A 25,322-nucleotide genomic window follows, 5' to 3' on the forward strand; every position below is an offset into this window, starting at 1 on the left:
TTAGACATATATAGAAATAAAGGACCAAACAATGTGCGTCAAATTAGCGTCGGCCTGTTAGCAACGAAAACGGGAACGGTGGAATATGGAACATGGGGCCCTTTTTATTTTTAAATTTTCTCGCTATTTGGGGACCAAATCGAAAAATTTAAAATGCTAGATTGTTAAGAAAGAAAAGATCTATCGAGCTAGGTAGGTTTGGGACACATACGAGGCCTATTAGTATTTCAAAAATGCATTTGAAAAATCGTGTCCCCACAATTTTGTTAACTGCTCCCCTCACAGAGGTTGTGCCAATATGCACGATAAACTAAGCTATAAGGGGTTAATTCAAGCTCCTTGTCTGAAAGTTTCATCAAAATCAAACCCACAGTTTTCGAGAGAAAAGCCTAACAGTACCGCAACCTCGGATTTTCCCCATACAAAAAAGAGGGGCAAAAATGAAATTACCTACTGCTCCACTTCTAGAGGTTGTGCCAACATGCACGGTATATGGGTAGATAGGGGATAATCTAGGGACTGTTCTGTGAAAGTTTTATCAAAATCAAACCCACAGATTTTGAGAAAATTGCTTAACAGTTGGGGGTGTTAAAAAGGTTATTAAAAGGCCGTTTAATCCAGAAACGGAACCATTGGATACTAAGACATAAACCACAATGTAAACAGCTTAGCCATGACAATCATTCGACGCTAACTTTCTATAACTTTATACAGCTCTCACAGAGGTTGTGCCAACTTGCACGGTATCGCATTCGAAGGGGCATCATTAAAGCTAATTTCTAAATAAATTTCAGGCAATTCAAACCCACAGTTTTCGAGAAATTCAAGTCTTTTCAATTATGGCTTTTGCCACGCGGTCACACTGTCAAGGCCTGCGATAAATCGTATGACCCGTGACATCAACCATCAAAATATATATGCAAACTTTAATTAATTCATACAGCTCTCACAGAGGTTGTGCCAACTTGCACGGTATCGCATTCGAAGGGGCATCATTATAGCTAATTTCTGAATAAATTTCAGGCAATTCAAACCCACAGTTTTCGAGAAATTCAAGTCTTTTCAATTATGGCTTTTGCCACGCGGTCACACTGCCAAGGCCTGCAATAAATCGTATGACCCGTGACATCAACCATCAAAATATATATGCAAACTTTAATTAATTCATACAGCTCTCACAGAGGTTGTGCCAACTTGCACGGTATCGCATTCGAAGGGGCATCATTATAGCTAATTTCTGAATAAATTACAGGCAATTCAAACCCACAGTTTTCGAGAAATTCAAGTCTTTTCAATTATGGCTTTTGCCACGCGGTCACACTGCCAAGGCCTGCGATAAATCGTATGACCCGTGACATCAACCATCAAAATATATATGCAGGCCTTGACAGTGTGACCGCGTGGCAAAAGCCATAATTGAAAAGACTTGAATTTCTCGAAAACTGTGGGTTTGAATTGCCTGTAATTTATTCAGAAATTAGCTATAATGATGCCCCTTCGAATGCGATACCGTGCAAGTTGGCACAACCTCTGTGAGAGCTGTATGAATTAATTAAAGTTTGCATATATATTTTGATGGTTGATGTCACGGGTCATACGATTTATTGCAGGCCTTGGCAGTGTGACCGCGTGGCAAAAGCCATAATTGAAAAGACTTGAATTTCTCGAAAACTGTGGGTTTGAATTGCCTGAAATTTATTTAGAAATTAGCTTTAATGATGCCCCTTCGAATGCGATACCGTGCAAGTTGGCACAACCTCTGTGAGAGCTGTATAAAGTTATAGAAAGTTAGCGTCGAATGATTGTCATGGCTAAGCTGTTTACATTGTGGTTTATGTCTTAGTATCCAATGGTTCCGTTTCTGGATTAAACGGCCTTTTAATAACCTTTTTAACACCCCCAACTGTTAAGCAATTTTCTCAAAATCTGTGGGTTTGATTTTGATAAAACTTTCACAGAACAGTCCCTAGATTATCCCCTATCTACCCATATACCGTGCATGTTGGCACAACCTCTAGAAGTGGAGCAGTAGGTAATTTCATTTTTGCCCCTCTTTTTTGTATGGGGAAAATCCGAGGTTGCGGTACTGTTAGGCTTTTTTCTCGAAAACTGTGGGTTTGATTTTGATGAAACTTTCAGACAAGGAGCTTGAATTAACCCCTTATAGCTTAGTTTATCGTGCATATTGGCACAACCTCTGTGAGGGGAGCAGTTAACAAAATTGTGGGGACACGATTTTTCAAATGCATTTTTGAAATACTAATAGGCCTCGTATGTGTCCCAAACCTACCTAGCTCGATAGATCTTTTCTTTCTTAACAATCTAGCATTTTAAATTTTTCGATTTGGTCCCCAAATAGCGAGAAAATTTAAAAATAAAAAGGGCCCCATGTTCCATATTCCACCGTTCCCGTTTTCGTTGCTAACAGGCCGACGCTAATTTGACGCACATGACCAAACAGGTGATTTCAGGCAACTGGACGCCATACAACTCCAAGGGAATAACGTGACTCGCTGGATTTTAAAAGTGATGGGTTGTGTCTCGGCTGTGATGTAAGGTGTCTCTGCTATCTGGCACTGTTAATTCTTTACATTTACAGGCCGTTACTTTTCAAAAGCAGCAAGTTCGAAATTGAATTCAATTGATCTGGGATGAAAATTAGTATATTTATTTCTTATTTTATTTATTACTTATTAATATGAGGTATTTTATTTTAAATTTTGGATAGCTTCGGTAATAAAATTTCTATAGAAAAAATAATTTAAACAATAATGAACACCAAATTAATAATGAACAATCATCGTATTGGTTAAGTCAGTTCATCTGAAAGTTCAGTATTGGGTAACCATGAGGTCACTTATTTCACCTTAAAACAACTAACTAAAATGTAATGCTTTGCTAACTGGGACTGCAGTTCTGAGTCACTTTTCTGCCAGGACTCGAAAATATCTAAATCAAACACGCGAATCAAACCTATTTTTTGTAATAGCAAACATAACAATCACGATTGGCCTCCCATGAAATATTAGTACATTCGCCTTCAACTTATTGCCTTAAATTGACAGCAAGGAAGGAAATTACATGTGTTAGACCCATAACAATTTATCAAGTCATTCACTCACTGGCCAGGCGAAACCTTCACCACGCGCAACTGCCTCAAACATATTTATGTATAATCGATTGCAATCCGCAGATTTAATTACAGAGTGCCGCGGCAAAACTATGACAATAACCATCAGCGATGTTCTTGAACTTAGCGCGGTTATTAATACGCCCCTTTTTCTCGGCCCCATCGCTTAACCCCCTTTGGCCGACTACTTTACGTGGGCTAGCAGGCACATGATTAAATTCTATTGTAATTGCGGGTTAATTGATGTGAGCCTGCCCAGATGTAAAGCTCGTACGTCTCGCCGAAAATGCATCTCACTCGCAATTGTTATTCTCTAGATGCCTATCGGCATGTAATTCTCGATTTCAGGTGCGTATCGCGATCTGTGTGAGAAACATCTTGAAGATACATTCGAAAAGAATGCCAGACACATTCTCATGCGATTGAAAGTCGAGGTCACCTGGTGGCCGTACGTCGAAGTCGGTGGTTTGGCCAACGAAATGCCAAATGCAAGCCCGATAGGCCAATACGGCCATAACATTAGCTATATCTGTGTCAAAACCAACGTTTCGGCTGCTCAGGGGCTTAGAAGGAAACCTGAAACCCGTCGTGTTGACCGTGGATTGCAATGCCTGGCACTGCATTTCGGTTCTTTGACGGAGCTTAACCCCCTGAAGTGCATCTGAAAGTGTGGAAAAACAAAGCATATATTTTATGTAACTTAAAAAACATGGTAAAATTGTTTGAGAACTGTTAGAACTGATTGTGCTGTTAGTTGGCTAATATCTCGAAATATTATATCTAACAAAAAATGTTAGTTATACATATCATGCAAATAACTTGATATCAAGACATAATGCAAATTTTAGCATCAGTACAATTTAAGTTTCTGTTCTTGCTGGCCAAAAAAGATATTTTATTCATCTCTTGACAGATTTGTCACATTCGAGTACAGCGGGTTAATGGCAGCCAGACACTGCACTTGACCATTGACAGTGAAGTCTGTCTGAACAAGATCACATTATGGCAATTAAGTGGACCGCCAAAGAACAATCAAGTTCAACTGTGAAGGGGAAATTGAGCAATTAACACTCTTATAAGTAAGACCCGTAAATCATTCGACTAACTTTAAATTTTCAAGATTTCAAGAGCAAGCTAATTGGCTGTTTTTTATCTTTTTTTATATCATTCATAATTTTGAAGTGGTTTTAAACGGATTATAAAATTTCAAATGCTTTTAATCTAGTACTTTCCTTCAAACTATCTCAAGTCGGATAAGAAGTGAGTTCATCCGTGAAAGTGAAATTTCCGGCAGTTCACACGCCGGCACACAAAATATACAAAATCAAGGGGCAAAGGTATACGGAATTGCGTGACCCGCGGAGAGATTGTTACCGAGATTTACCAACTCTAATTGCCGCGATTGCCGACTGCGTCGCATAAGGCCGTCTAATGGCTAATTGTTTTATGGCCCCTCCAACTGACCTCTTGTGCAATTTCCCTTCGCATGAAATCTGGCCGAAACCCCAGTTACTTTGGGGTAGTGGGCCTTTGAGATCGGGCAACTAAGCCAAACTAACTACCATGCGGAAATGAACTTGACCTTATCGAGGGGCTAAAACACCGCTAGCCAAAGCCGAATGCGAGCTAATCAATTCAGCCAACCGCTGGCCATAATTTGTGAGTCAAATGCTCAAATGCTATAATGGCAATAAACGAACGGAACACATAGCACCAACAGCAAAAGCAAAGCAGAAACAGTTGAAGTTATAGTTAAGATCTACAACTCTTTTAGTGCTGACTTTTGGCGAAGGCTTCTCGACTTCTTGGCCTCTCTTCTTCCGCACGTAATCCGTCCAGCATCCAGATCAAGTTCAAGTATAGATAAAGACCTATAGACGGAGAAGTAACCCAACTAGAAGAGACCGTGCTAGCTTTGACCCATTGAACTGCTTTGCGGGAGACTAAGCAAGCTTTTATTGAAACCCAAACACGTTTGGAACGCTTATTTCTAAGCATATGATAAAATATTGAATGGGCAACACACGCAAGCAGATAAGACTCGCAAAATGTCAACAACCGTTAACCTTTTATTCAATATGTAAATCAGCAAAAAAATAGGGATTAAAATATATTATTTAATATAATTAAGAATTGTTCATGTTCACAAAGCTGTTTGTTACGCATTAAAAGACGCATAAAAACGTATTTTTAAACTATTATATTTATATTTATTATTAAGTTCGGGACGGCGCGAACGCCATTCCCGGCTACCAAAAATAACACGCACGAGTTATTCACATTAGGAATAATCGCAGAGGTCAACTCAGCCGAGGTGCAATGGATAAGTCTCGCTCCGGAGGAACCGCCTTCGTGATCACGGTTGACCTCTACGCCAGGTAAGTATGCTTTTCTCCACTAGAATCTAGGGTCTCTATGAGGCAGCTGCTAGAACCAGTTGGGAATTATTCTGACCTATGGCTGAGAAGCAATAACTACCCTGATTGCTTAGGGGTGAGATTTGCTGACTAAGTGTAGTGCAAAATGAACCAGATATTTGTAATGGTAATGTTTTAATCTGAAAATATTAAATTGCCTTTAAGAAAATTCTATTTAAAGAAACTAACCATTTTCTTCTATAAGAACTATTTTGAGGTCTTATAGCTTAAGCAAAGAAATCTTGGCTGTGAGCTTTACAACTGAAAAACCGCTAAAAATAAGGTATTTTTGATCAAGAAATTGAATCCCTATTTTTCGTCCAAAAAAACTAGGTATTTTGGCGATCATTTTGCGAAATAGGGTCAGAATAAGGAGTTCTATACCTCGCTGAGCTCGTAGTTAAATTCCCAATCGATTGGCGTTCAAACCTGAAAACTTTATTTTTTGTCGATTTTTCGCAAAAATAGATGATGTAACCCCTTAAACAATCCGAAAATTGTTCAAAAAATTTATTTCCCAAAAAGTGGTGCAGATCGTTAGCCTTGGTTGTCAGCTGCTCAAAACAGTCGGGCTTTTAGCTGTACGCGTTGGTTTGGCCAAATTACGACTGAAAAACCGCTAAAAAATAACGTATTTTTGATCAAAAATGGAGTCCCTATTTTTCGTCCAAACAAACGAGGTATTTTGGCGATCATTTTGCGAAATAGGGTCAGAATAAGGAGTGCCATACCTCGCTGAGCTCGTAATCAAATTCCCAATCGATTGGCGTTCAAGCCTAAAAACTTTATTTTTTGTCGATTTTTCACAAAAATAGATGACCCCTTAAAAAATGCGAAAATTGTTCAAAAAATTAATTTCCCGAAAAGTGGTGCAGATCGTTAGCCTTGGTTGAGAGCTGCTCAAAACAGTCGGGCTTTTAGCTGTGCGCGTTGGTTTGGCCAAATTACGAAAATTGTTAAAAAAAATTGAATCGTATAATTTTCGGCCAAAGAAATTAGGTATTTTGGATACCATTTTGCGAAATATTATATTCATTACGGATATATAGTATATATTAAAATAGCTCATGAAAATATGCTCTGCTCAATGGCATTCTAATCTTGGATTTCCAACCTTATCTGGTTTTCCTGCTCCACTTGAAACTTGACTGAGCAGGAAGATGAATGAATACCGGTCGGATCGTATAACGCCCTTGATCTTGAAAATGCTAGAGCTAGAGGACGGCAGGCCCTCCGCATAAGTCATTCACGATGCTCACCGCTTATTAGCACAGACATGCGAGATGCCCGAAGTCGGATTTCGGAATTGGATCCGCTGCAAATCAGTCACGGATCAACTGCACGTAGGCATATATCATATACAACATACAAACATACTCCAGCCGAAGACCGAAAACCAAAACAAAACAAAGAAGACCATCATAACAACTATTTTCGAAGGGGAAGCCCCTGAGATACTTTAGTTTTTAAGATCGATGTTCTGTGTGTTATGCTCTAATCTTCTGTGGAACTGCATGTCTATATAAAGTAAACAGAAATACGCAGAATTAGATGATAAAATTGTTAAATGAAATCATAAGTGGTTTTGAGCAGTGACTCGGCATTTTCGGCAATCCGCTTTTTCCCCCGCGAAGCTGTTAATTCTTCTTTAATTAAAGAACGAGTCGAGTCGAGCGGCGGTTTCTTCCACTTCCTAGATTTCATTTTCTTGGGTTTCGTAATCACTCGATTTCCTAGCCACAAAGGTTCAATTGTAATGAGGTATCGATTTGGCCATTGAATTTTGTTACAAAAAATGTTTCCTATATGGTCCCTGACCTTTCGATTGTACACTTGGCAGCTTGGTATTTGAATATGCAAAAGAACCTTTAGAATTGCAGATTGGGGACTTGAGGTCCGGTTCTATAATTTATTTCACGTGGTAAAAAATCACTGTTTGATTTCTGGGATTATGTCACAAAATCTCTGGAGTGGCTGGAAGTCTTTAGTTTTGCATCAGTAATACTAGGTTCTATGGGTTTCGAGAGAACAGGTTCCGTGGCTTACAAACAAGAAGAAACCAAAACGAAACCCAAAACGCAGGCGGCGAAATAATATTAATTTTCTTAACCAAGAACCCAAAACGAGTTACGCTGGTTCCACCTCGATCATCATCAATAAGATCGGGCACGAGTTTGGCTGGTGGCGGGTACAAGGAAACTTCCTCCTAACCTTGGGTTACATTTAACATGCGGCAGACAATCGGTCTTGGATCTCTATTAGAGATCGAGTTCCTCAAGCTATCGCTAATTGTCGCAGAATCTTCTGACTCACGAAGGTGGCAGTCTACCTATAACTTTGATTTCTGAAAGCCCTCGAGTCAAACGCTCCCATTATGAAGTGTCTACTAGCGGACATGACAGTGCGTTTAAGCTCGTTTTAATTGCAGTCTTATAATGAGATCCGAACTTGCAGTTAATGAGCGATCGTAGAATCGAGCGGCTTTATCTGTATCCCAGTTCCAAATGCTAGCCAAGGCTATGTGGCTATATCTGGGCGGAACTCAAACTTCTGTCTATAGCTTATAGCTAAAGTCTTCATAAAGGGTTGACATGTAGACGCCCCTCCCCCTTAATTGACTGAATATGAAGAGATCTTTCAGCTTTTGAAGTTTGCCATTCAGGCACAAGGGCGAGCAATAAAAGCGCCAAGTAAGAAATTATGGAAATTAATAACTTGGACATGACGAAGTTTAACTGCTCTTGCAAATATAGCATTTTATCTTATAGGAAGCGATTAAATATATGCTATAATTTTGCACAGTCTAAAATATTTGCTAATATTTCGGTTGAAAAGTTATGCAATATAATACTATTTTTTTGTTTGAGGACTTACCGGTTTTTTTCTGCATATTGGCATAGAAAAATAATACCCATTTGTTAAATAGAACAGAAATGGTTCAAGTTCAAATTGAATAGCTTTTGAAGACCACCATTTATTTGCATAGAAACCAGTTGGGGGAAAAAAACATGCATTCGAAAACAGGTATAATAAAATACATCCATTTCCCTTTTCGCATCGAAAAGAGCTTTCTTCTGCTCGCACAAACCTAAAATTGAAATTAAAGTACCCTCCAATGGTATGATAAAGTACACAAACGTCACAATTGAAGTCGTAATCCCAACTGCAGCGATTTGTAGGTCTCATAAACAGTCGAAAAGCCCAGTCATCTAGGCAACAATGTGACTGCAAGACGATTGTTTTGGCCACCTTTTTTGCCCCGTCTATCTCTATTACCAATACCGACAGACCCGGCTAAGAGATCGAGATACTCACGAATACTGGCGCAGTTTATACAGCCTCAGATTCAAATGCGATTCAAAGCCGAGAGTTCGCGAGACTCTCGTCTCGAAACCCGAAACGCTTGGCCCGAAATTTTTAGCACTTCTTTTTAAATTTTTGTGCAATCTCGGATTTTTGGTTAGTTGTCTATTGGAGTTCGCAGCGATTGAGTCGCCGGGTCCGGGTTCGAATCTCCGTGCGATAGGGATATATAATATACGGAAAGTGAAGTTGTAGTCACACAGCTGAAAGACTATACGATCTGTGGAGAGATCTGTGCTAAGATGTCCTCGAAAGTGGTAACCTCGTTAATGGCCGAGAGCATTCTGCTCTCTAAAGTAGGCCAAGTGATATCGGGCTACTCCCCGATTACGGTTTTACTAATCGGATCCCTCGTATTATTCCTGGTGGTCTACAACAAGCGACGATCGCGATTGGTGAAGTATATCGAAAAGATCCCGGGACCTGCAGCCATGCCCTTTTTGGGCAACGCCATCGAAATGAATGTGGATCACGACGGTGAGTTTTCGGATATGATAAGAATTGCCTCCGAAATTCTTACGCCTCTCTCGCGTATTTGTGGGTGCTCCAGTTAGTGATAATGACCCTGAGTCACTGGGGTCTATGATTACTAGGGCAAACAAGCGCCAACGAGCAGGTGCTAATTTCTGTGATCAGCTTCCAATCGAAGCCTACCAAACCAATACGTCGTAAAACCCGAGTGTTAATGAACTTTACTTTCCGAACTTCACTTTCGTTGCGGAAGATCGTGGGCCCCTAAGGTTTTGGCCAAGTTCGTGGTCTCTTTAGAGCCAACTGCTAATTGATTTATAGAACTGCCACTTTTGAACGTTTTGAAATGCGAAAACCTGTTGGAAATTAGATTGCAATAACCGGGTGATTTATGCATTTTCTGTTTGTCTTTTGTCTTGCCTTTGCCCGGTGAAACACATAATTTAATTAACAAATTTTGTATTTGTTTGCGATACGCCACATCGTCGATTGGAGGCAAACAAAACGAGAAACAAGTCGCCGGGCAATTGGGCGTGCAGTGCTGGCATAATTCTAATGAATTTCAATCACGGGAAAGTTATTTAAAAAGGAGCAATAACCCTTGAACCAGTCTCAGATTAAACTGGCAAGAATAATATGCTTTTTTAAAACAGCCCCAAAATAAACAAATTATAACCTGAATTAGGATTAATCTTGATATAGGGCCGGATCCGCCGACTTTCACCACCTTGACTCTGCGTTTCACACGCAATTTGCACGATTAGTTTGCCGATCTGAGAAACAATTACCAAATATAAAGAATCGCGGCGAAACAGCAGCCAGAAGCCGCCCATAAATCACTCACATAACAAGCTCGTCGAACACTCGATGGAGTGATAAAAATAGCCATAAACTGCGAACAGACTTGGCTCAGACTTAAGACCCAGAAAAAAGATACAGAGAAAAAGGTCCAAAGCGCAGACAATGGAAGGGGACTTGATCTTGACACTGAATAGCAGAATATCCATCATAATTGGACCCGGCTTCGCTTGGATTCCCAATCGATTGGGGGCCTGCTTAATTCGCATTCCGCGGATCCGGCGATTGGCAACCTCCCCCTTCGATAAAAAAAAACAAAGAAAATTAACATAAATTTAAATGCGGAAGCGCAAGATACAAGATACAAATTCGGCTCTTGGCCATTGCAGTGGAATCGTGTATAGGAAATGGATTTGATAAATCGTACGAAATGTTTCTACTCATTTGATGGGTGCTAAACACCCATGGATTCGATTCGTTTCCGTTTTCTGTTCTTTGTCTTTTGGCTAGAGATTGTAAACTTGATTTTTGGATTTATATTTTGGGGCTTAAAGTCCCTACTATAATTTACATTTGAGAGATTTACAGCTCGTTTTAATGAACTCGAAAAGAACCTTAGAAACCAGTTCTATTAAGAAGTGAAATGCCTGCTAATTCGTAACATCTCCATCCAAAATTGCTTTAGCGTTTTAAGGTCGCCAGATAATCAAAAGACCTGCTCAAGAATATTTCTGTCAAGGCAATCTGGCCGGCTGCATATAATTTATGGACCGATTAGCAGCCACTGAGTTTTATTAATTTTTTTATAATTTAATTTAAGAACGAATCTTGTCTGCTGTCTGTTTGCCTGTGCAATTACGAGGCTTTTGTTAAATGCTAAAAACTCGCAAAACTCTAATAACTCTGAAAATAAAAATGAAATATGGTGTTGCGGCCATTCTGGCTGAAGGTCAAGCGGTTCTTGATCACTGTATATATTTTCCAAGATACCTCGGGCTGTTGAAGAGGCAGCTCGGCAACATTTGGAGTGGATGATGTGGGGTGAGTGTTGCACAGGCTCAAACGGGTTTCCAATTCTGAGTTTTCTGAGTTCTATTGCCGACAAAACGGGGGTCATGGTGCTTTTTCTCCTTATTGCTTGTGGGTGTTTCTGGGATTTTATTATACGGCACTGCAATCTGGTAACTGCTTTTTAATCTGCACCGCCAATGTCAGCCAAGAAAATTGTGACACACGCAAATTATTTCAAATTGCCAGCGTAATAATGTCTAAAAATATCTGTTGAAAAGGGAGAATTCCCTAGGTAAGGTAGAAAAGGTATGACTAGCTCAAGCAAATAGGTTTGTTTTCACAAGAGATACGGCCTTTTAAACTTTAAATTAAACATTTAAGGCGTGTCTGCTTTTTACTGCTAGTTCATTTTTGTTCTGGGTAAAACGCAACAACACTTTCATTTTTTTCGAGCACCAGGTTCAGTCAAATACTAATAAGATTAAAATAATTGAAGAGAATAAAACACATTCACTTTTCAAATTTTCAAATGGATAATTTATTTTATCTGCACATGGTAAAAATGACCCCAAATAATTACCTGAATTTGTGACAGACAGAAAGACCCATCAAATGATAATGAAGGCACCCATATACCGGCAAAAGAGATTGCGTGAAAAGTGCTTTGTTTTGGTCAGCCCAAAACACGCTGGCCCGCTTCCAACTTCCGACAAAAGAGCGGTCCAAGAGTCTCCAACTCACCTGAGAAATGCCCCACCTGAGAAACGCGAGATGGTCGCGAAACACCGATTTTGCTTTTCGGGCGGTGGGGTTACATAAAATCATTATTAGACATAGGGATTGCTGAATGGCCGCGCATCGCTTTTTTGCGTTGTGTGTTTCATCTTTTAATTAATGCAACACATATGAGCCGCGACACATAAACACGGGCACCTTATTCGACGGTCTTTACATGGTTTTGTCTATGAGTAACGTGTTTTGGCCAGAGTTTCGGGTGAGAAAAGCCCCGGCTTACTAACTGGGCCACGAAGAAAGCAATTGAGGGGACCTTCAAGGGGTCGAAGAAGGGGCAGCAGCGAACCGAAAATAATTACCGTGACGTCGAGGAAAGGTACAAATGAAATATCAAAAGATACAGATTACTTACAAATGATACAAGTTAATAAAAATATATTTAATAATTTCATAATAACAGAAGAACCGCCTCTTTCTTAATGAATGAAAATTAATAGCACAAATGATGACGTAAATCGTTCTGGCACCAAAATTATGGAAGCCATCCAATCTAAACTGGTTTTTGACTATTGTTTTTTTGCAGAGCTCTTTAACCGCGTCATCGGCATGCAAAAGTTGTGGGGCACGCGTATTGGAATCAATCGAGTTTGGCAGGGGACAGCCCCACGAGTGCTCCTCTTCGAGCCCGAAACTGTGGAGGTGAGTTAGCTTTATCAGGAAATCTTATGAATTATATAATAATAACAATTTCTTCTAGCCCATACTGAACAGCCAGAAGTTTGTGAACAAGAGCCACGATTACGACTATCTGCATCCTTGGCTGGGAGAAGGTCTGCTCACCAGCACCGATCGCAAGTGGCACTCCCGCAGGAAGGTAAGTCGGAAGATTTATACATATTTAATAATATTCTTTATAAGTCATTATTTCTTGAATGTGTACCGTTTACCATGTGTAATAAATCAGCAATATGAACATACGGAAAACAAAAATATTTCTGACTGTTTTGACATTTTATTATTTTTTAATGTTGTTAAAATAAAACATGTATCATTAATCTTCCCACAAAGCCGAGATTTACTTAATAATTTTTAAAAATTAAAATTTAGATCCTCACGCCCGCCTTCCACTTCAAAATCTTAGACGACTTCATAGACGTCTTCAACGAGCAGAGCGCGGTCTTGGCCAGAAAATTGGCGGTGGAGGTGGGCAGCGAGGCGTTCAACCTGTTCCCCTACGTCACGCTCTGCACTTTGGACATTGTTTGTGGTGAGTGTCAATGCCGCTGGAGATCGGATATAGTTTTCAGATCGGATAACATTATTCGTGGCTAATGGCAAACGTCATTCAATTCTCAGAAACCGCCATGGGTCGCAGAATTTATGCCCAGAGCAATAGCGAATCGGAGTATGTGAAGGCGGTCTACGGGTAAGAAATTGTCAATTACTGGAAAGCAAGATGGCAAGTTTGCATGTCTTTTATGTATTTATGAGAAAAATTGATTATATTTCCTGCCACACACAAAAACTATTTATTGAAATTGCAAAAATATTTTCATTGTGATCCAAATTGAGCCAAATTACTTATAATCATTTGAAGCAATTGGTTTTTCATCTCATTTGAGCTGTGATTGATTTTCTGTTATGGTTTCAATTACAGTCATAAATGCTACACATAAAATTAATATCACAGAAATACTATTTATGATTCTATTAAATTTACAATCAAAATTTGATGAAATTGTTATTAGTTAATTCAAAGCCATTTCCTATTGTTTTATGTGGACTATTACATTGTAGTACGATTGGTTCACAAAAGTTTTGATTTACAGTCTGCTTTTCAAAATTGGAACGGTGTCTGCCTCATTAAACAAATCGACTTTAAAACGTTTCCATAATGGCATTGGTTAAAATTAAATCATATTACTTGTTATTTAGAGCAATATATTGTTATGAAAGCGAACAGCAAAGTTCCATTAAGTTAAATTTTAAAAGTAAAAAAAATATAGTTCCTGATTTTTAAAAATATTAAATGTTGTATCTTAATCTTCGCGCGCAACAATCATAAATAAATTTTAGTTATGTTGATCAAATATTTGTAATCCTAAAAATATGCAATTGTTTATTTGAGTCTCAATTTATCATTTCTATCTTATTCGTTGCATACTTCTAGCTGGTTGTTCTGGCAAGAGACATTTAAAAATACAGAACATGTTCAGAGTTTTTCAAAAGATATATCCCTTTGTTTTTCAATGATGCTCCCAAAACAGTAATTGTTCTATCTGTCTGCACTAATAAAATATATCATAAAACCCGGCGACCACTGGGAATAATAACATCAATAGCAGACGCAACTCTTCCTCATTTTGCGAAGAGTTATCAGCGCTGTGGCAGCAGTTTAATATCGAGAGCTGTCAGAACAGCTGTCAGGGAAAGAGACACCCTTTAGATACACATGTCCTTCCGCCTCCCGAACCCATTTCCCCCATTTTCACCCATTTCCCTCTACTTCCACCCAGTGCGTGAGTGGGGTGGGTGGCGGTGCATCCAAGCGCAAAATATGCGAGATTAAGATGTCAATGGGATGCTTGAAGTGCTTCCAAGCTGATAACAGACGGCATCGGACCCGGACCCACTCTACCACCCCAGCCACGCCCCATAGAACTCGCCCATTGAACAGTTGACTAACTTTCAATTTACGCAACACTTTCCCATTTCCCAACCCCATGAACCAAAGTACATGAGCTGTAGTATTTTAAAAATTAATAGAACAATCACTGTAGGTATTTATTTTATTTCTTTGTTCCTTATGCTTATACTTATACCTTTGTAAATTGGGATACAAATTTACTAATCTATTCCCCCAGCATTGGATCGATTGTGCAGAGTCGCCAGGCGAAGATCTGGCTGCAGAGCGACTTCATTTTCAGCCTGACTTCGGAGTACAAGCTCCACCAGAGTTACATAAGCACCCTGCATGGGTTCTCCAACATGGTGATACGCGAACGTAAGGCTGAATTGGCCCTTCTACAAGAGAACAACAACAACAACAATGAGAATGCCCCCGATGCCTACGATGATCTGGGAAAGAAGAAGCGTCTGGCCTTCCTTGATCTCCTGATCGATGCCTCCAAGGAGGGAACAGTGCTTTCGAATGTAAGCTATGCGGGTTTCTTCCTTGAATATTATGTATTACATAGTATATACCCCCTTATAGGAGGACATTCGCGAGGAGGTGGACACCTTTATGTTCGAGGGCCATGACACCACCTCGGCTGCCATTTCCTGGACCCTTTTCCTGCTGGGCTGCCACCCGGAGTACCAGGAGCAGGTGGTGGAGGAACTGGACGCGATCTTCGGCGATGACAAGGAGACGCCGGCCACCATGAAGAACCTGCTCGACATGCGGTACCTGGAGTGCTGCATCAAGGACTCGCTGCGCCTGTTTCCCAGTGTGCCCATGATGGCCAGAATGGTAGCCGAGGATGTCAATATTGGTAAGCTTTTCAATAAAATAAAATAAAACCAGAGGCAAATTGCATTAACTGATGTTCCAACAGGTGGTAAGATCGTGCCCGCTGGAACTCAGGCCATCATCATGACCTACGCCCTCCACCGCAACCCGCGGGTTTTCCCCAAGCCGGAGCAGTTCAATCCGGACAACTTCCTGCCGGAAAACTGCGCCGGTCGCCATCCCTTCGCCTACATTCCCTTCAGCGCTGGACCGCGCAACTGCATCGGTCAAAAGTTCGCCATTCTGGAGGAGAAGGCCGTGATCTCCACGGTGCTGAGGAAGTACAAGATCGAGGCCGTCGACCGGCGCGAGGATCTCACCCTGCTGGGCGAACTCATCCTGCGTCCCAAGGACGGCCTTAGGGTTAAGATCACGCCCAGGGACTAAGGAGCTGAAGCCCTCAGAACGAAACTTCCCCCATTCGCTTCGATCCAAAGTACACTGTAAATAATTAGAGTTAACCGGATATCATAGGTCTAGAGATTAGTTTACGTTAAACTTTGTAACCGCTGCAATACTATCTAGCCTAAGAATAAACCTCATTGAATAATTTGTTAAAGGTCCCAGAGTTCTAACTCTTTTTTATAATAATTCAGTAGTTTATGAAAGAGTGTAAAAGAAGTCAACGGTCGCCCGATTAATTCCATATGCAAGCCAGTCCGAGTGAAAAAGGTAATCCCCATGTGGAAAGTTGAGTGCTCCGGTTATTTTTTGATTCATAAAGGACGTAGGCAGTTTTTCAACAACAAGATCATGCTGAAAGTTAAAAAATGTTTAGCAGCGAAATTTAATTTGCTCAGTACGTACATCATATGGGCATGAATGATTCATGTTGGAGTGTTCTTTGAACAGGCCGTGAAAGAAGCCAAAAATCGGGTTCGCCTTGGGGTGTTTTAGGAGTTTGCAAGCATCGACAGTGATATTGTACAGGAAAGGCTTGTAGCCACTGTAACGCTTGAGTAAAGCAAAATTAACCTGAAAAAAACCAATCAAAAAATGTTAAACTATTTAACTTAAGTTAGCAACAAACCTTGACTTTGGTAATGGGAACTTTGAATAAGTTAACCTTAAGAGACAAGTACTTAAAGCTGCGGTTAACCGACTTTAGGTGGCAGTACTCAAAATCATCAAATTTCTTATCCCAGGAAGTGCACTTGACATTCGTGAATTCGACCATCGGAGCTATCTTTAAACGAAAATGTAATGGTGTTTTGTTCTGATTTATTTAAATATGCATACTTCGTTGACCAAATATAGCATCATGATAAAATGGCTCAGCCATATATATTTCCACATAATCAAAAGCAATAAAGATACTCTCTTCTAGGAAGGCGATTAAACACTACCATAAACCAAAATTTTTTTAACAGTATTCCACAAACTCATTATGAAATCTAATTTCGTAATAATGACATTTTAATTTTTCACGCTCTATTAAACTGTAGCTAGGAACCAACATTAAGTTATGAGACAGCATTTTATTTAACCAGTATGAAGCTGAATTATCACGAAAGTGTAAAATATAACTTGACATTGGCGCGGTTTATATCATAGGCAAACCAATTTGTTTGAAACAGGTAATCTCCGAGGGGAAAGGGCAAAACCTCCGTCACGTGGGTGTTTATAGCTTTGATGGAAAGTTTTTCTACTACTACATCTTGCTGGAAATTAAATTTGAATAATATAACCTTCTTTAAAAATAGGTTTAGGTGTATTACATTAAAAGGGCACGAATGGTTCATGTTGGAGTGGTTCTTGAAGAAACCATAAAAATATGCTGCAATGGGACTGGATTTGGGATTCTTCAGAAATCGGCAGGCGTCTACGGTCACATTATAGAGATACGGCTTATAGCCACTGAATCTCTTTAGTAATTCTGCGTTTACCTGGAAGGACATTCGGCTAGATCGCATACTCTTGTTACACTAGATATTATACAAACTTTGATTTTGGTTACGGGCTTCTTAAGCAAGTTCACTTTTAAGGACATATATTTATAGGTTCGATTTATGGATTTAAGATAGCAGTACTCAAAGTCGGCGAACTCAGGGTCCAAGGAAGTGCATATAATGTTGGTTAACTCCACTGTAGATGTGATCTAAAATTAAGAGTCAAAATTCATATTCTTTATTATCTTATTTTTCCAACCTGTTTGATAAAATGTAGAAGAACAATAAGTTCAAAAAGGCGATATCGGGAACTCATTTTAACAACAATGATGCACAGTTACTGTTTCAATGGAAACTAATCACTCAATGCTAGTTTTTGCTAGTATTTTATCAATTTAGGTAGTTATCAAAGCAAATGACCATGCTCGTTAAATACAAATTAGCCTTTCATCCGCTAGTAATTGAAATTCTTATACTCTATATATATTTGTAAGTACACCAATACACCAACAGTTTTAGGTTTCAATTTCGTGGTCCATTAACATCCAGGTTTATATTTTAAGCCCGTTGCGCGTTGAGTGAAAGGGTATATGGAATTCTGGAAAAAGTATGTAAAAAGTACCCCACATAAAATACATATATTCGTGACCAGGATCACTAGGCGAATTGAAGCCAACATCCAAATTAGCTGACAGTCGAGGCACTTGACAATAGCATTTATTATGAACATATTATTTATGAACAAATTAATATCATATAAAATGTAATGTAAAATATAAGTATTTGGTAGAATGGTTATTACACCAGTTTTAATTTAGGAAAGAGTGCCGTAGACCCGAACTTCTGCCCGACTTATATCATCTGCTATCCAGTTGGAATAAAATTGGTAATCGCCGAGGGGAAAAGGTAAGACTTTTGTAAATTGCGTATTTATAAACTCGACGGAAACCTTATCCACAATAAGGTCGTGCTGTAATGAAAATAGTATATTAGAAACGACTTTATTTCAGCATTGGTTTACAAACATCAAAGGGGCACGTATGATTCATATTGGAATAATCCCGAAAAAAACTGTGGAAAAAACCAAAAACTGGGTTTGACTTTGGATATTTTAGAATTTTGCAGGCATCCGCCGTGATATTATACAGAAACGGCTTGTATCCACTGAACCTCTTAAGCAATGCAAAGTTAACCTAAAACGAAGTGTCATTTAATGTTTCATATACATAAATTTGCAATCTAACCTTGACTTTGGTAACGGGAAGTTTATACAGATTCACTTTAAGGGATATATATTTGAAAGTCCGGTTCACGGACTTCAGTCGACAATACTCAAATTCGTCAAAATTCTTATCCAAAGATGTGCACTTTATATTAGTGAACTCCATCTTCGCAGAAATCTATAACGTTAACTTGTTAAATTGTTAAATTCGATATCGAAAGTTAACTTACCTTTCCAACTGAGTAGAATATCAAAATGCATAGGAAAATATTTTTTGAGAACATCCTTGAAATGAAGGACTGATATATTCTGTTAGAATAATGCGGTTCCAGCATATTCGATGTGTGTATTAAGTAATAATAGTAAAATAAGATGTACTTTTGTTTAAATACCTAACTTCATGGGTTTTATTCTCCATTAGTTTTGATGATTGATTAACTTAATAACCCAATTATATACGAGCGTTACTATAAACTCAAACAAGCAATTTAATACCCGATAATGGTAGAGTATTAGGGTACATTGTATTCGTCGGAAAGTATAGAACAGGTAGAAGGAAGGAAGAATCGTTGAGATTACTATTTAAGATTCCTTAGTTTTTAATAAAGAGCAAATTTGATGTATGTATGTACGTAATCGCTAATACCTATCGATTGATCTAAACAGTTTTGTCACGCCCACTCTAACGCCAATAATGCTCAAATCTATCTAGCTCCGAAACGTTTAAGGAAATTGTATTTTTATTATGGTGTAAATGAGATTTGGTTTTATTTATCAACACCTATATACAATTTTTTTAAATGTGACCATTTATCAATATTTTATGACCAAATAATGTAAACGCTGATAGGTGGCGCCCTGAGTAACAGTAACGGGTATCTGATAGTCGAGGCACTGACTACAGCGTTCTTCCTTGTTGTACCTCTTGGTACTGCCCGGTATAAATAAATTCATCAGATATAAAATATAATACATAATAGAAGCATTTGGTAGAATGGTTATTAACGACAGTTTTTTATTTAGAAAAGTGTGCCGTAGACCCGAACTTCCGCACGACTTATATCATCTACTATCCAAGTGGAATGAAATTGGTAATCGCCGAGGGGAAAAGGCAAAACATTTACAATTTGCGTATTCATAAACTCGGTGGGAAACTTATCCACAATAAGGTCGTGCTGTAAAGAAAATATTATGTTATTAAAGAACCTATTACATTGTTGTTTCACATACATTTAAGGGGCATGTATGATTTATGTTGGAATAATCCCGAAAAAGATTGTGGAAAAAACCAAAAACTGGGTTTGACTTTGGATACTTTAGTATTTTACAGGCATCCGCTGTGATATTATAAAGAAACGACTTGTGTCCTCTGACTTGCTTAAGCAATGCAAATTTAACCTAAAACGAAATGTCATTTAATGTTTTAAACATAATAATTTGCAATCGAACCTTGACATTGGTTATGGGAATTTTATATAGGTTCAGTTTAAGCGATATATATTTGAAAGCGCGGTTCTCGGACTTCAGTCGGCAATACTCAAAGTCGTCAAAGTTCGTATCCAGAGATGTGCACTTTATATTAGTGAACTTGACGCTAGCAGTTATCTATAACGGTAGCTAGTTTAATTATTGTATTTGGTATTGAAAGTGAACTTACCTTTCCAACTGAGTAGAATATCAAAATGCTTAGGAAAGTATATTTAGAAGACATCTTTGTATTGAAGGACTTAAATGTGTTCTTACAAAAATGGTGGCCCCACCTGTTCGATGTGTGTATTACTTTATAGTGAAACGAGATATATTTTTGTTTTTATGTCTTACTTCATTGGTTTTACTCTTCAGTAATTTTGATGATCGATCTGATCTATTTGAAAATGAATTTTTAACCAGAGACCAAGCTAAACGATTAATTGAGTTGCGGTAAGTTATTTTAAAGCAATCAAACAGAACTCAAATATCGCAGTGATTCAGATAATATTAAATTGAGCAATTACCAAAATTTTGATTCAGCTCCCAATTACTTTAAATTGTTAGTAATCAAAGGCAGTGAGATGAAAATACTACAAAGTACTTGTGTGCAGCTATTGAAATATACTGATTTATTTATCATAAACATTTAATACGACTTAAATTTCCTTTAAAATGCCCTATAATAATAGGTATCTGAAATGTAAACCATGTTAAAATTAAGCGATATATATATTTACTTTCGATAAGACTTAAAATTACTCTTAAATGCCCCATTTAAAATAAAGGCAGTTAACTGAAAGCCATATATATGTAGAAAGTCTTACTTAAACTGTTTGTGTTTCCAGATTTTAAAATAATTTTTCAGTGGATATCAACAAAAGGCGCCATTTGTCTGTGCTCTTTTCCCGCAACTATTTATGAACATTTATGTGAGTGCTGGTGCCCTTTTCCATAATTTCTTTTTTCTTATATCTGCTTTTTTTGCAAAATGGAGCGGCGCCAGAGCTTAGGGGCAACTTAAGTGTGCTCACAGTTTGTAATGCACAAATAAATGCGACGGACAAACAAATGGGTGGTGCGGTGGTCGGCCATTGGTTATATATCTAAATGGATATTATGCGCATATTTCCCGACTGGGAATCGGAGCAGGGAAAGATAGCTGGCCAGATAGATAGGTAGATAGGTAGATAGATAGATAGATAGCTAGATCGATAACCGGCGGTGATAAGCGACCAATGACTACTCCTCCGCCGGAATGGGCAAAGGCAAACAATCAATTAGAATGGCAAAATCTTCGCAAATGCAATAAAAATCCACGGAACGCAAAAGGGCTTAAAAAGTAATTCCCGAGCTAGAAAACTGTGGCCAGTGATCACCGCTGGGCGGAGAATAGAGAGCGGAGAAGTGGCCCTGAAATCATGACGATCCCTATCAGCGTCTGGCGGAAAAACTCACCCACTTACGGGTCGGGGCAATAAATCGATTGCCACTGCAACCGCATTTTATATATACGGTTTATGCATTTACAATGCCAGCGATTATTGTTTGTTTAAGTTTACGGCCGGACTTTAAAACCAATCGATCACAATTGGCCAGTGACCGAGTGAGTTATGTGTGTCATGTGAACGGAAGTTTGGCCGGGAACTTTTCCCGCGAACTTTCCGGAGAATCTCCGTTCAGCATATGCCATCCCAGGCCCCCGGGTAATTATGTATTCCCCGACTCCTGCCCGAATGTCACTTAACCGGATTGCGCCTGCGACATCAAAACAAATTGCACTCCCTTGTGGATGGCACACAAATCTGATTAGAAAAACATTTACAAACGCAAATCGCAAGTTAGCAACGACGTTATCCTGTCGCCAGAAGGGGAAGTTCCACGTCGAACCCACCCCGACATAATTTGATGTGTGAACTTTGGACGGCCCACGATGCCCCGGGATGGGTCTAATTTGATTGACGTCAACGCGCCCGGAAATTGTGGGAAAAGAGCAAGGCAGATGCACTGAAAAAAAAGTATTTAAAGTAAGTAAATATTTTGTTATATTTAGTTTAAATATTAGCAAAGTAATTTATGAATATCTAAATTATAGTAAAGTAAAAAAAAATGTATGCTAACAAAATCTCTTCAAATATAAAGAAAATGCGTTTGGGTCCAATATTTTAATAAACACAGAGTAAAAAGGTATGATTAGTTATTAATCAACATATGAAGGCTAAAGAATTTTATGACTATTTAAAACATACCCATTATATAATCGACGTATGTGCAACTGTTACAAGGCCTTAATTATCCTCATAGCTGTAGAGGTAAGTGCTGTTTTCAAACCAATGTTATATTTAATGACCTATTTCATTTCTCCCAGTGCAGGCAAAGGAAAAGTATCGCAGCGGACCACAAGTGGCAGAAGACTCTATCCGCTTCTGTGGCAGGTAGCATCCTTGTACGGATCCTGTGCTTCCTGCGAGTTCGTGTCCTCGCCAGTGGAAATGATATCCAAACAAACTCAATTTGGTTTGCTGCCAGCGCCTTTGATAGATTAGCAGACAAAGCGAAAGAGGCGCGACTGCAACGACACGTGACCACCAGTTTTGGGTGGTTGTGGGATGGGATATGGGGGGATGGGATTGTGGGTGGCGGTGGTGCAAGGACACTGGCAAGCTCGTATTCGTATTCCATTTGGGCGAGCATACAAAATTGATTTGGTTGTAGCACAAGCAAAATATTTGCCAACGGCAGGCAGCCATTAAACAGCTGCTGCTGCTGCTGAAATTTGGAAATTCTGGCTCGTGATTTTCCAGCAAGGACACGTGGCGGGTGGTGGGGTGTTGGGGTGGTGCACTTGCCAACGCCGCTGTCACGTGCCACAGGCGGCAAATTAAACAAGGCGCAACATGGGAAGCAAAAGTTTAACAATGCAGAAAATTGAAAAACAATCAAAAAACCCGGCCGCAAAGAGAGGAGGGCAGTGAAAGTTAAGTGCCGGCATGCATACGAGGACATCCAAGGATTCGGGTTCCAGGATAGAGGATACGGATGCGGATATGGTCTCCTGTTTGCTCAGAGCGCGCGCTTCGTTTCGTCTCACTTTATTTGGCCATAATTAGCTTAATGCGCGCAACAAACAAACCGGAAGAGGCCGGGGCTTCTCGGGGAGCGGAAGCGGAAGTGGCCGTGTTGCCATCCAAAAGCGAGCTGGCCATGCATGTCCTTGCCTGGCATTTAGCCAGGCCAATGGCAATGGCAAAGCAAACAAATGTCCCAGCAACGTGAACCAGGAGCAGTCCACAGAGTGCCAGAAAAAATAACCCAAATTGTAGAAGACTGCAGAACGAAGGCGGTAATACTCTACTGGGATCAGTAATATTTTAATATATCTTCTGAAGAACAGTATTACATTATGAAGAAGTATTTAACTTCCTTAAGTAAAATTAAGTTGACTGAAGTGAAGAAGTATTTAACTTCCTTAAGTAAAATTAAGTTTTTAAGTTTTGAACACGAATATTAATATTTAATAACACAATTAATTTAATGGGAGTTTATAATTTATTTTAGAAGGGATTTTCAAGTTTAAATAAGTCGGACAAGTAATACACTTTTTTTTTACGTATAAGACAAATATACCCTGTATAATCTTTGCTCAGCAAACATTGGGAATTTGCAGGTTTCAGATGCCATACCTATCCATACATTGTATAACCTTTCTTTCCCTCTATTCCATTTAATGTATTCCACTTTCTTTTTTCGGTTAAACTATTAGCCCCCGATTCAGAGTCAATCGCCAAGTGAATACACCCCGAGGAAGAACTTTGCCAGAAAAACGGAAACAAGGCAAACAGAATGCACGGAAAAAATTAAAATCATTAATCCCCTTAAAAGGTTCTTAATCTGCGGCTGCTGCTGCTGAATTTTGTTGCTTCATTTGCCGTCGTCGTTGAGTTTTTGCCAGCCATTTGTGGATCGTTGCCTCTGCATTACTCATACGCAGCGTTGCCAAGTTGGGTTCCCCGGGTGTGTGGCCCCCAATATTCCCCCTCCCCATCTATCCATATATTCTCTGCTAGTTCTTTGCGCTATATATATTTTTTTGCTGTCAATAAAGTGTCCGCTGGCTGTCATCGCCCTGCGACATCATCATATGACTCTGAGTCAGCCGACAATCAGCTGCCAGTTTTGATTAGTTCTCCGGCCCAGCGAGATTATGTTCGATCTTTGGCGAAAGCAACGACCCTGGCCAGTTTGGAGCCCAAGTGCCACATGCAACAGTTGCTGGTTGTCGATGGTCGATTGCCACCTCCGTCAGCAATGCGATCGTAAATTGAGCAAACATGTGTGGCTGTGCAATTGCATTGCAAGTTTTATGGCACTCTCCAGGGCCCACTTTATATAGATACATATACTGCGACGATTTCGAGTACGAGGCGAGGGCAAACAGTTCGCTTTATGACTGGCAAACCTCCCGGCCGAGTGGCAATGCAAAAACAGTCGCAATCAGCAAAATGTAAATAATTTCACCGCGACCCGAAACAGAGCGTCTGGAAAGTGGCAACACAAAAAGGCGAACCTGACGCAAATAAAATAATAAATTTTATACAAAATTGACAAGCTGGCTTAGCCGCAGCCACAGTAACTGATAGCCAACCACTTTCGATGGAGCTGTTTGGGGAAATAAACCGGAGGCCAAAGGCGATACAGCAGACCACCACGACCCAATGAACAATAAACTATTAACAATTAACAATAAACAGTGCGCATTTCAGGAATATTCGTACGGTAGCCATATAGTTGGGTAGTGTGCTTACTTTGGGCCGTAAAAGTTAAGCGCTTGATGGCGAAATTAAAGACGGGTAAAAGCTTCTGGATTTGTGATGGTCTTCTTTTTAAAAGGTATATCACTTATCTTCAAAAAGGAATACTTGTTAAAATAAATTTTTGTTTTCTAATCGAATTAAAATGCTATAAAATGTACTTTTTCGTTCGAAATCTACTTAGTGTACCTAAATATTCAAACACTCGTCTGGGCCACAGGAGTATGCATAAACCTTTAATTATAATATTTCCATCCATATAATTACCTTGTGCCTGCACCTCGAAATACATGATTGCCTGGGCATAAATGAATTTACTTCTAGACTGAACTTCCCACCCAACCCAAGCAAAATCTAATTAATTTCACCACCAGAAAATTATGACAGGGACGATAGATAGATGATGTGGTTCCAGTCGCACCCTTAATTTCCGGATGAAATCAAAACGAAAACAAAGGGAAAACTTATGTTTCGCTGCCATCTACAATTGCACCTCC

General features: G+C 39.3%; 5 protein-coding genes and 1 non-coding gene across 6 annotated transcripts; 1 reads left to right on the forward strand and 5 right to left on the reverse strand.

Moving 5' to 3' along the window:
* Window positions 1-5,351: 5,351 nt before the first annotated feature.
* On the reverse strand, window positions 5,352-5,516 carry LOC118878145 (U1 spliceosomal RNA). Its single transcript, XR_005014679.1, has one exon. It is a non-coding gene; the product is annotated as a U1 spliceosomal RNA (small nuclear RNA).
* A 3,483-nt stretch (window positions 5,517-8,999) lies between these two features.
* Window positions 9,000-15,993, forward strand: Cyp4c3 (Cytochrome P450 4c3). The gene is made up of 8 exons (XM_017077459.4): window positions 9,000-9,387; window positions 12,509-12,624; window positions 12,683-12,799; window positions 13,033-13,192; window positions 13,282-13,351; window positions 14,790-15,078; window positions 15,140-15,419; window positions 15,483-15,993. The coding sequence occupies exons 1-8, from the start codon at window positions 9,153-9,155 to the stop codon at window positions 15,821-15,823; spliced, it is 1,608 nt and encodes a 535-aa protein (XP_016932948.4). The 5' UTR covers window positions 9,000-9,152; the 3' UTR covers window positions 15,824-15,993.
* Window positions 15,994-16,033: 40 nt separating this feature from the next.
* LOC108012154 (uncharacterized) lies at window positions 16,034-16,836 on the reverse strand. The gene is made up of 4 exons (XM_065866206.2): window positions 16,676-16,836; window positions 16,467-16,622; window positions 16,244-16,411; window positions 16,034-16,192 (listed from the first exon to the last, which is right to left on the reverse strand). The coding sequence occupies exons 1-4, from the start codon at window positions 16,730-16,732 to the stop codon at window positions 16,037-16,039; spliced, it is 537 nt and encodes a 178-aa protein (XP_065722278.2). The 5' UTR covers window positions 16,733-16,836; the 3' UTR covers window positions 16,034-16,036.
* A 30-nt stretch (window positions 16,837-16,866) lies between these two features.
* On the reverse strand, window positions 16,867-17,641 carry LOC108012138 (uncharacterized). Its single transcript, XM_070995554.1, has 4 exons — window positions 17,609-17,641; window positions 17,379-17,534; window positions 17,155-17,322; window positions 16,867-17,097 (listed from the first exon to the last, which is right to left on the reverse strand). Exons 1-4 carry the CDS (start codon window positions 17,639-17,641, stop codon window positions 16,942-16,944), a joined length of 513 nt encoding a protein of 170 aa, XP_070851655.1. The 3' UTR covers window positions 16,867-16,941.
* Window positions 17,642-18,139: 498 nt separating this feature from the next.
* Window positions 18,140-18,713, reverse strand: LOC136116476 (uncharacterized). The gene is made up of 3 exons (XM_065866529.2): window positions 18,570-18,713; window positions 18,351-18,518; window positions 18,140-18,295 (listed from the first exon to the last, which is right to left on the reverse strand). The coding sequence occupies exons 1-3, from the start codon at window positions 18,711-18,713 to the stop codon at window positions 18,140-18,142; spliced, it is 468 nt and encodes a 155-aa protein (XP_065722601.2).
* Window positions 18,714-18,910: 197 nt separating this feature from the next.
* Window positions 18,911-21,143, reverse strand: LOC108012139 (uncharacterized). The gene is made up of 5 exons (XM_070996299.1): window positions 20,369-21,143; window positions 20,205-20,307; window positions 19,997-20,152; window positions 19,778-19,945; window positions 18,911-19,722 (listed from the first exon to the last, which is right to left on the reverse strand). The coding sequence occupies exons 1-5, from the start codon at window positions 20,371-20,373 to the stop codon at window positions 19,567-19,569; spliced, it is 588 nt and encodes a 195-aa protein (XP_070852400.1). The 5' UTR covers window positions 20,374-21,143; the 3' UTR covers window positions 18,911-19,566.
* Window positions 21,144-25,322: the final 4,179 nt, after the last annotated feature.

This window comes from Drosophila suzukii, chromosome 3 (genome assembly GCF_043229965.1).
Source record: "Drosophila suzukii chromosome 3, CBGP_Dsuzu_IsoJpt1.0, whole genome shotgun sequence".
NCBI lineage: Eukaryota > Metazoa > Arthropoda > Insecta > Diptera > Drosophilidae > Drosophila > Drosophila suzukii.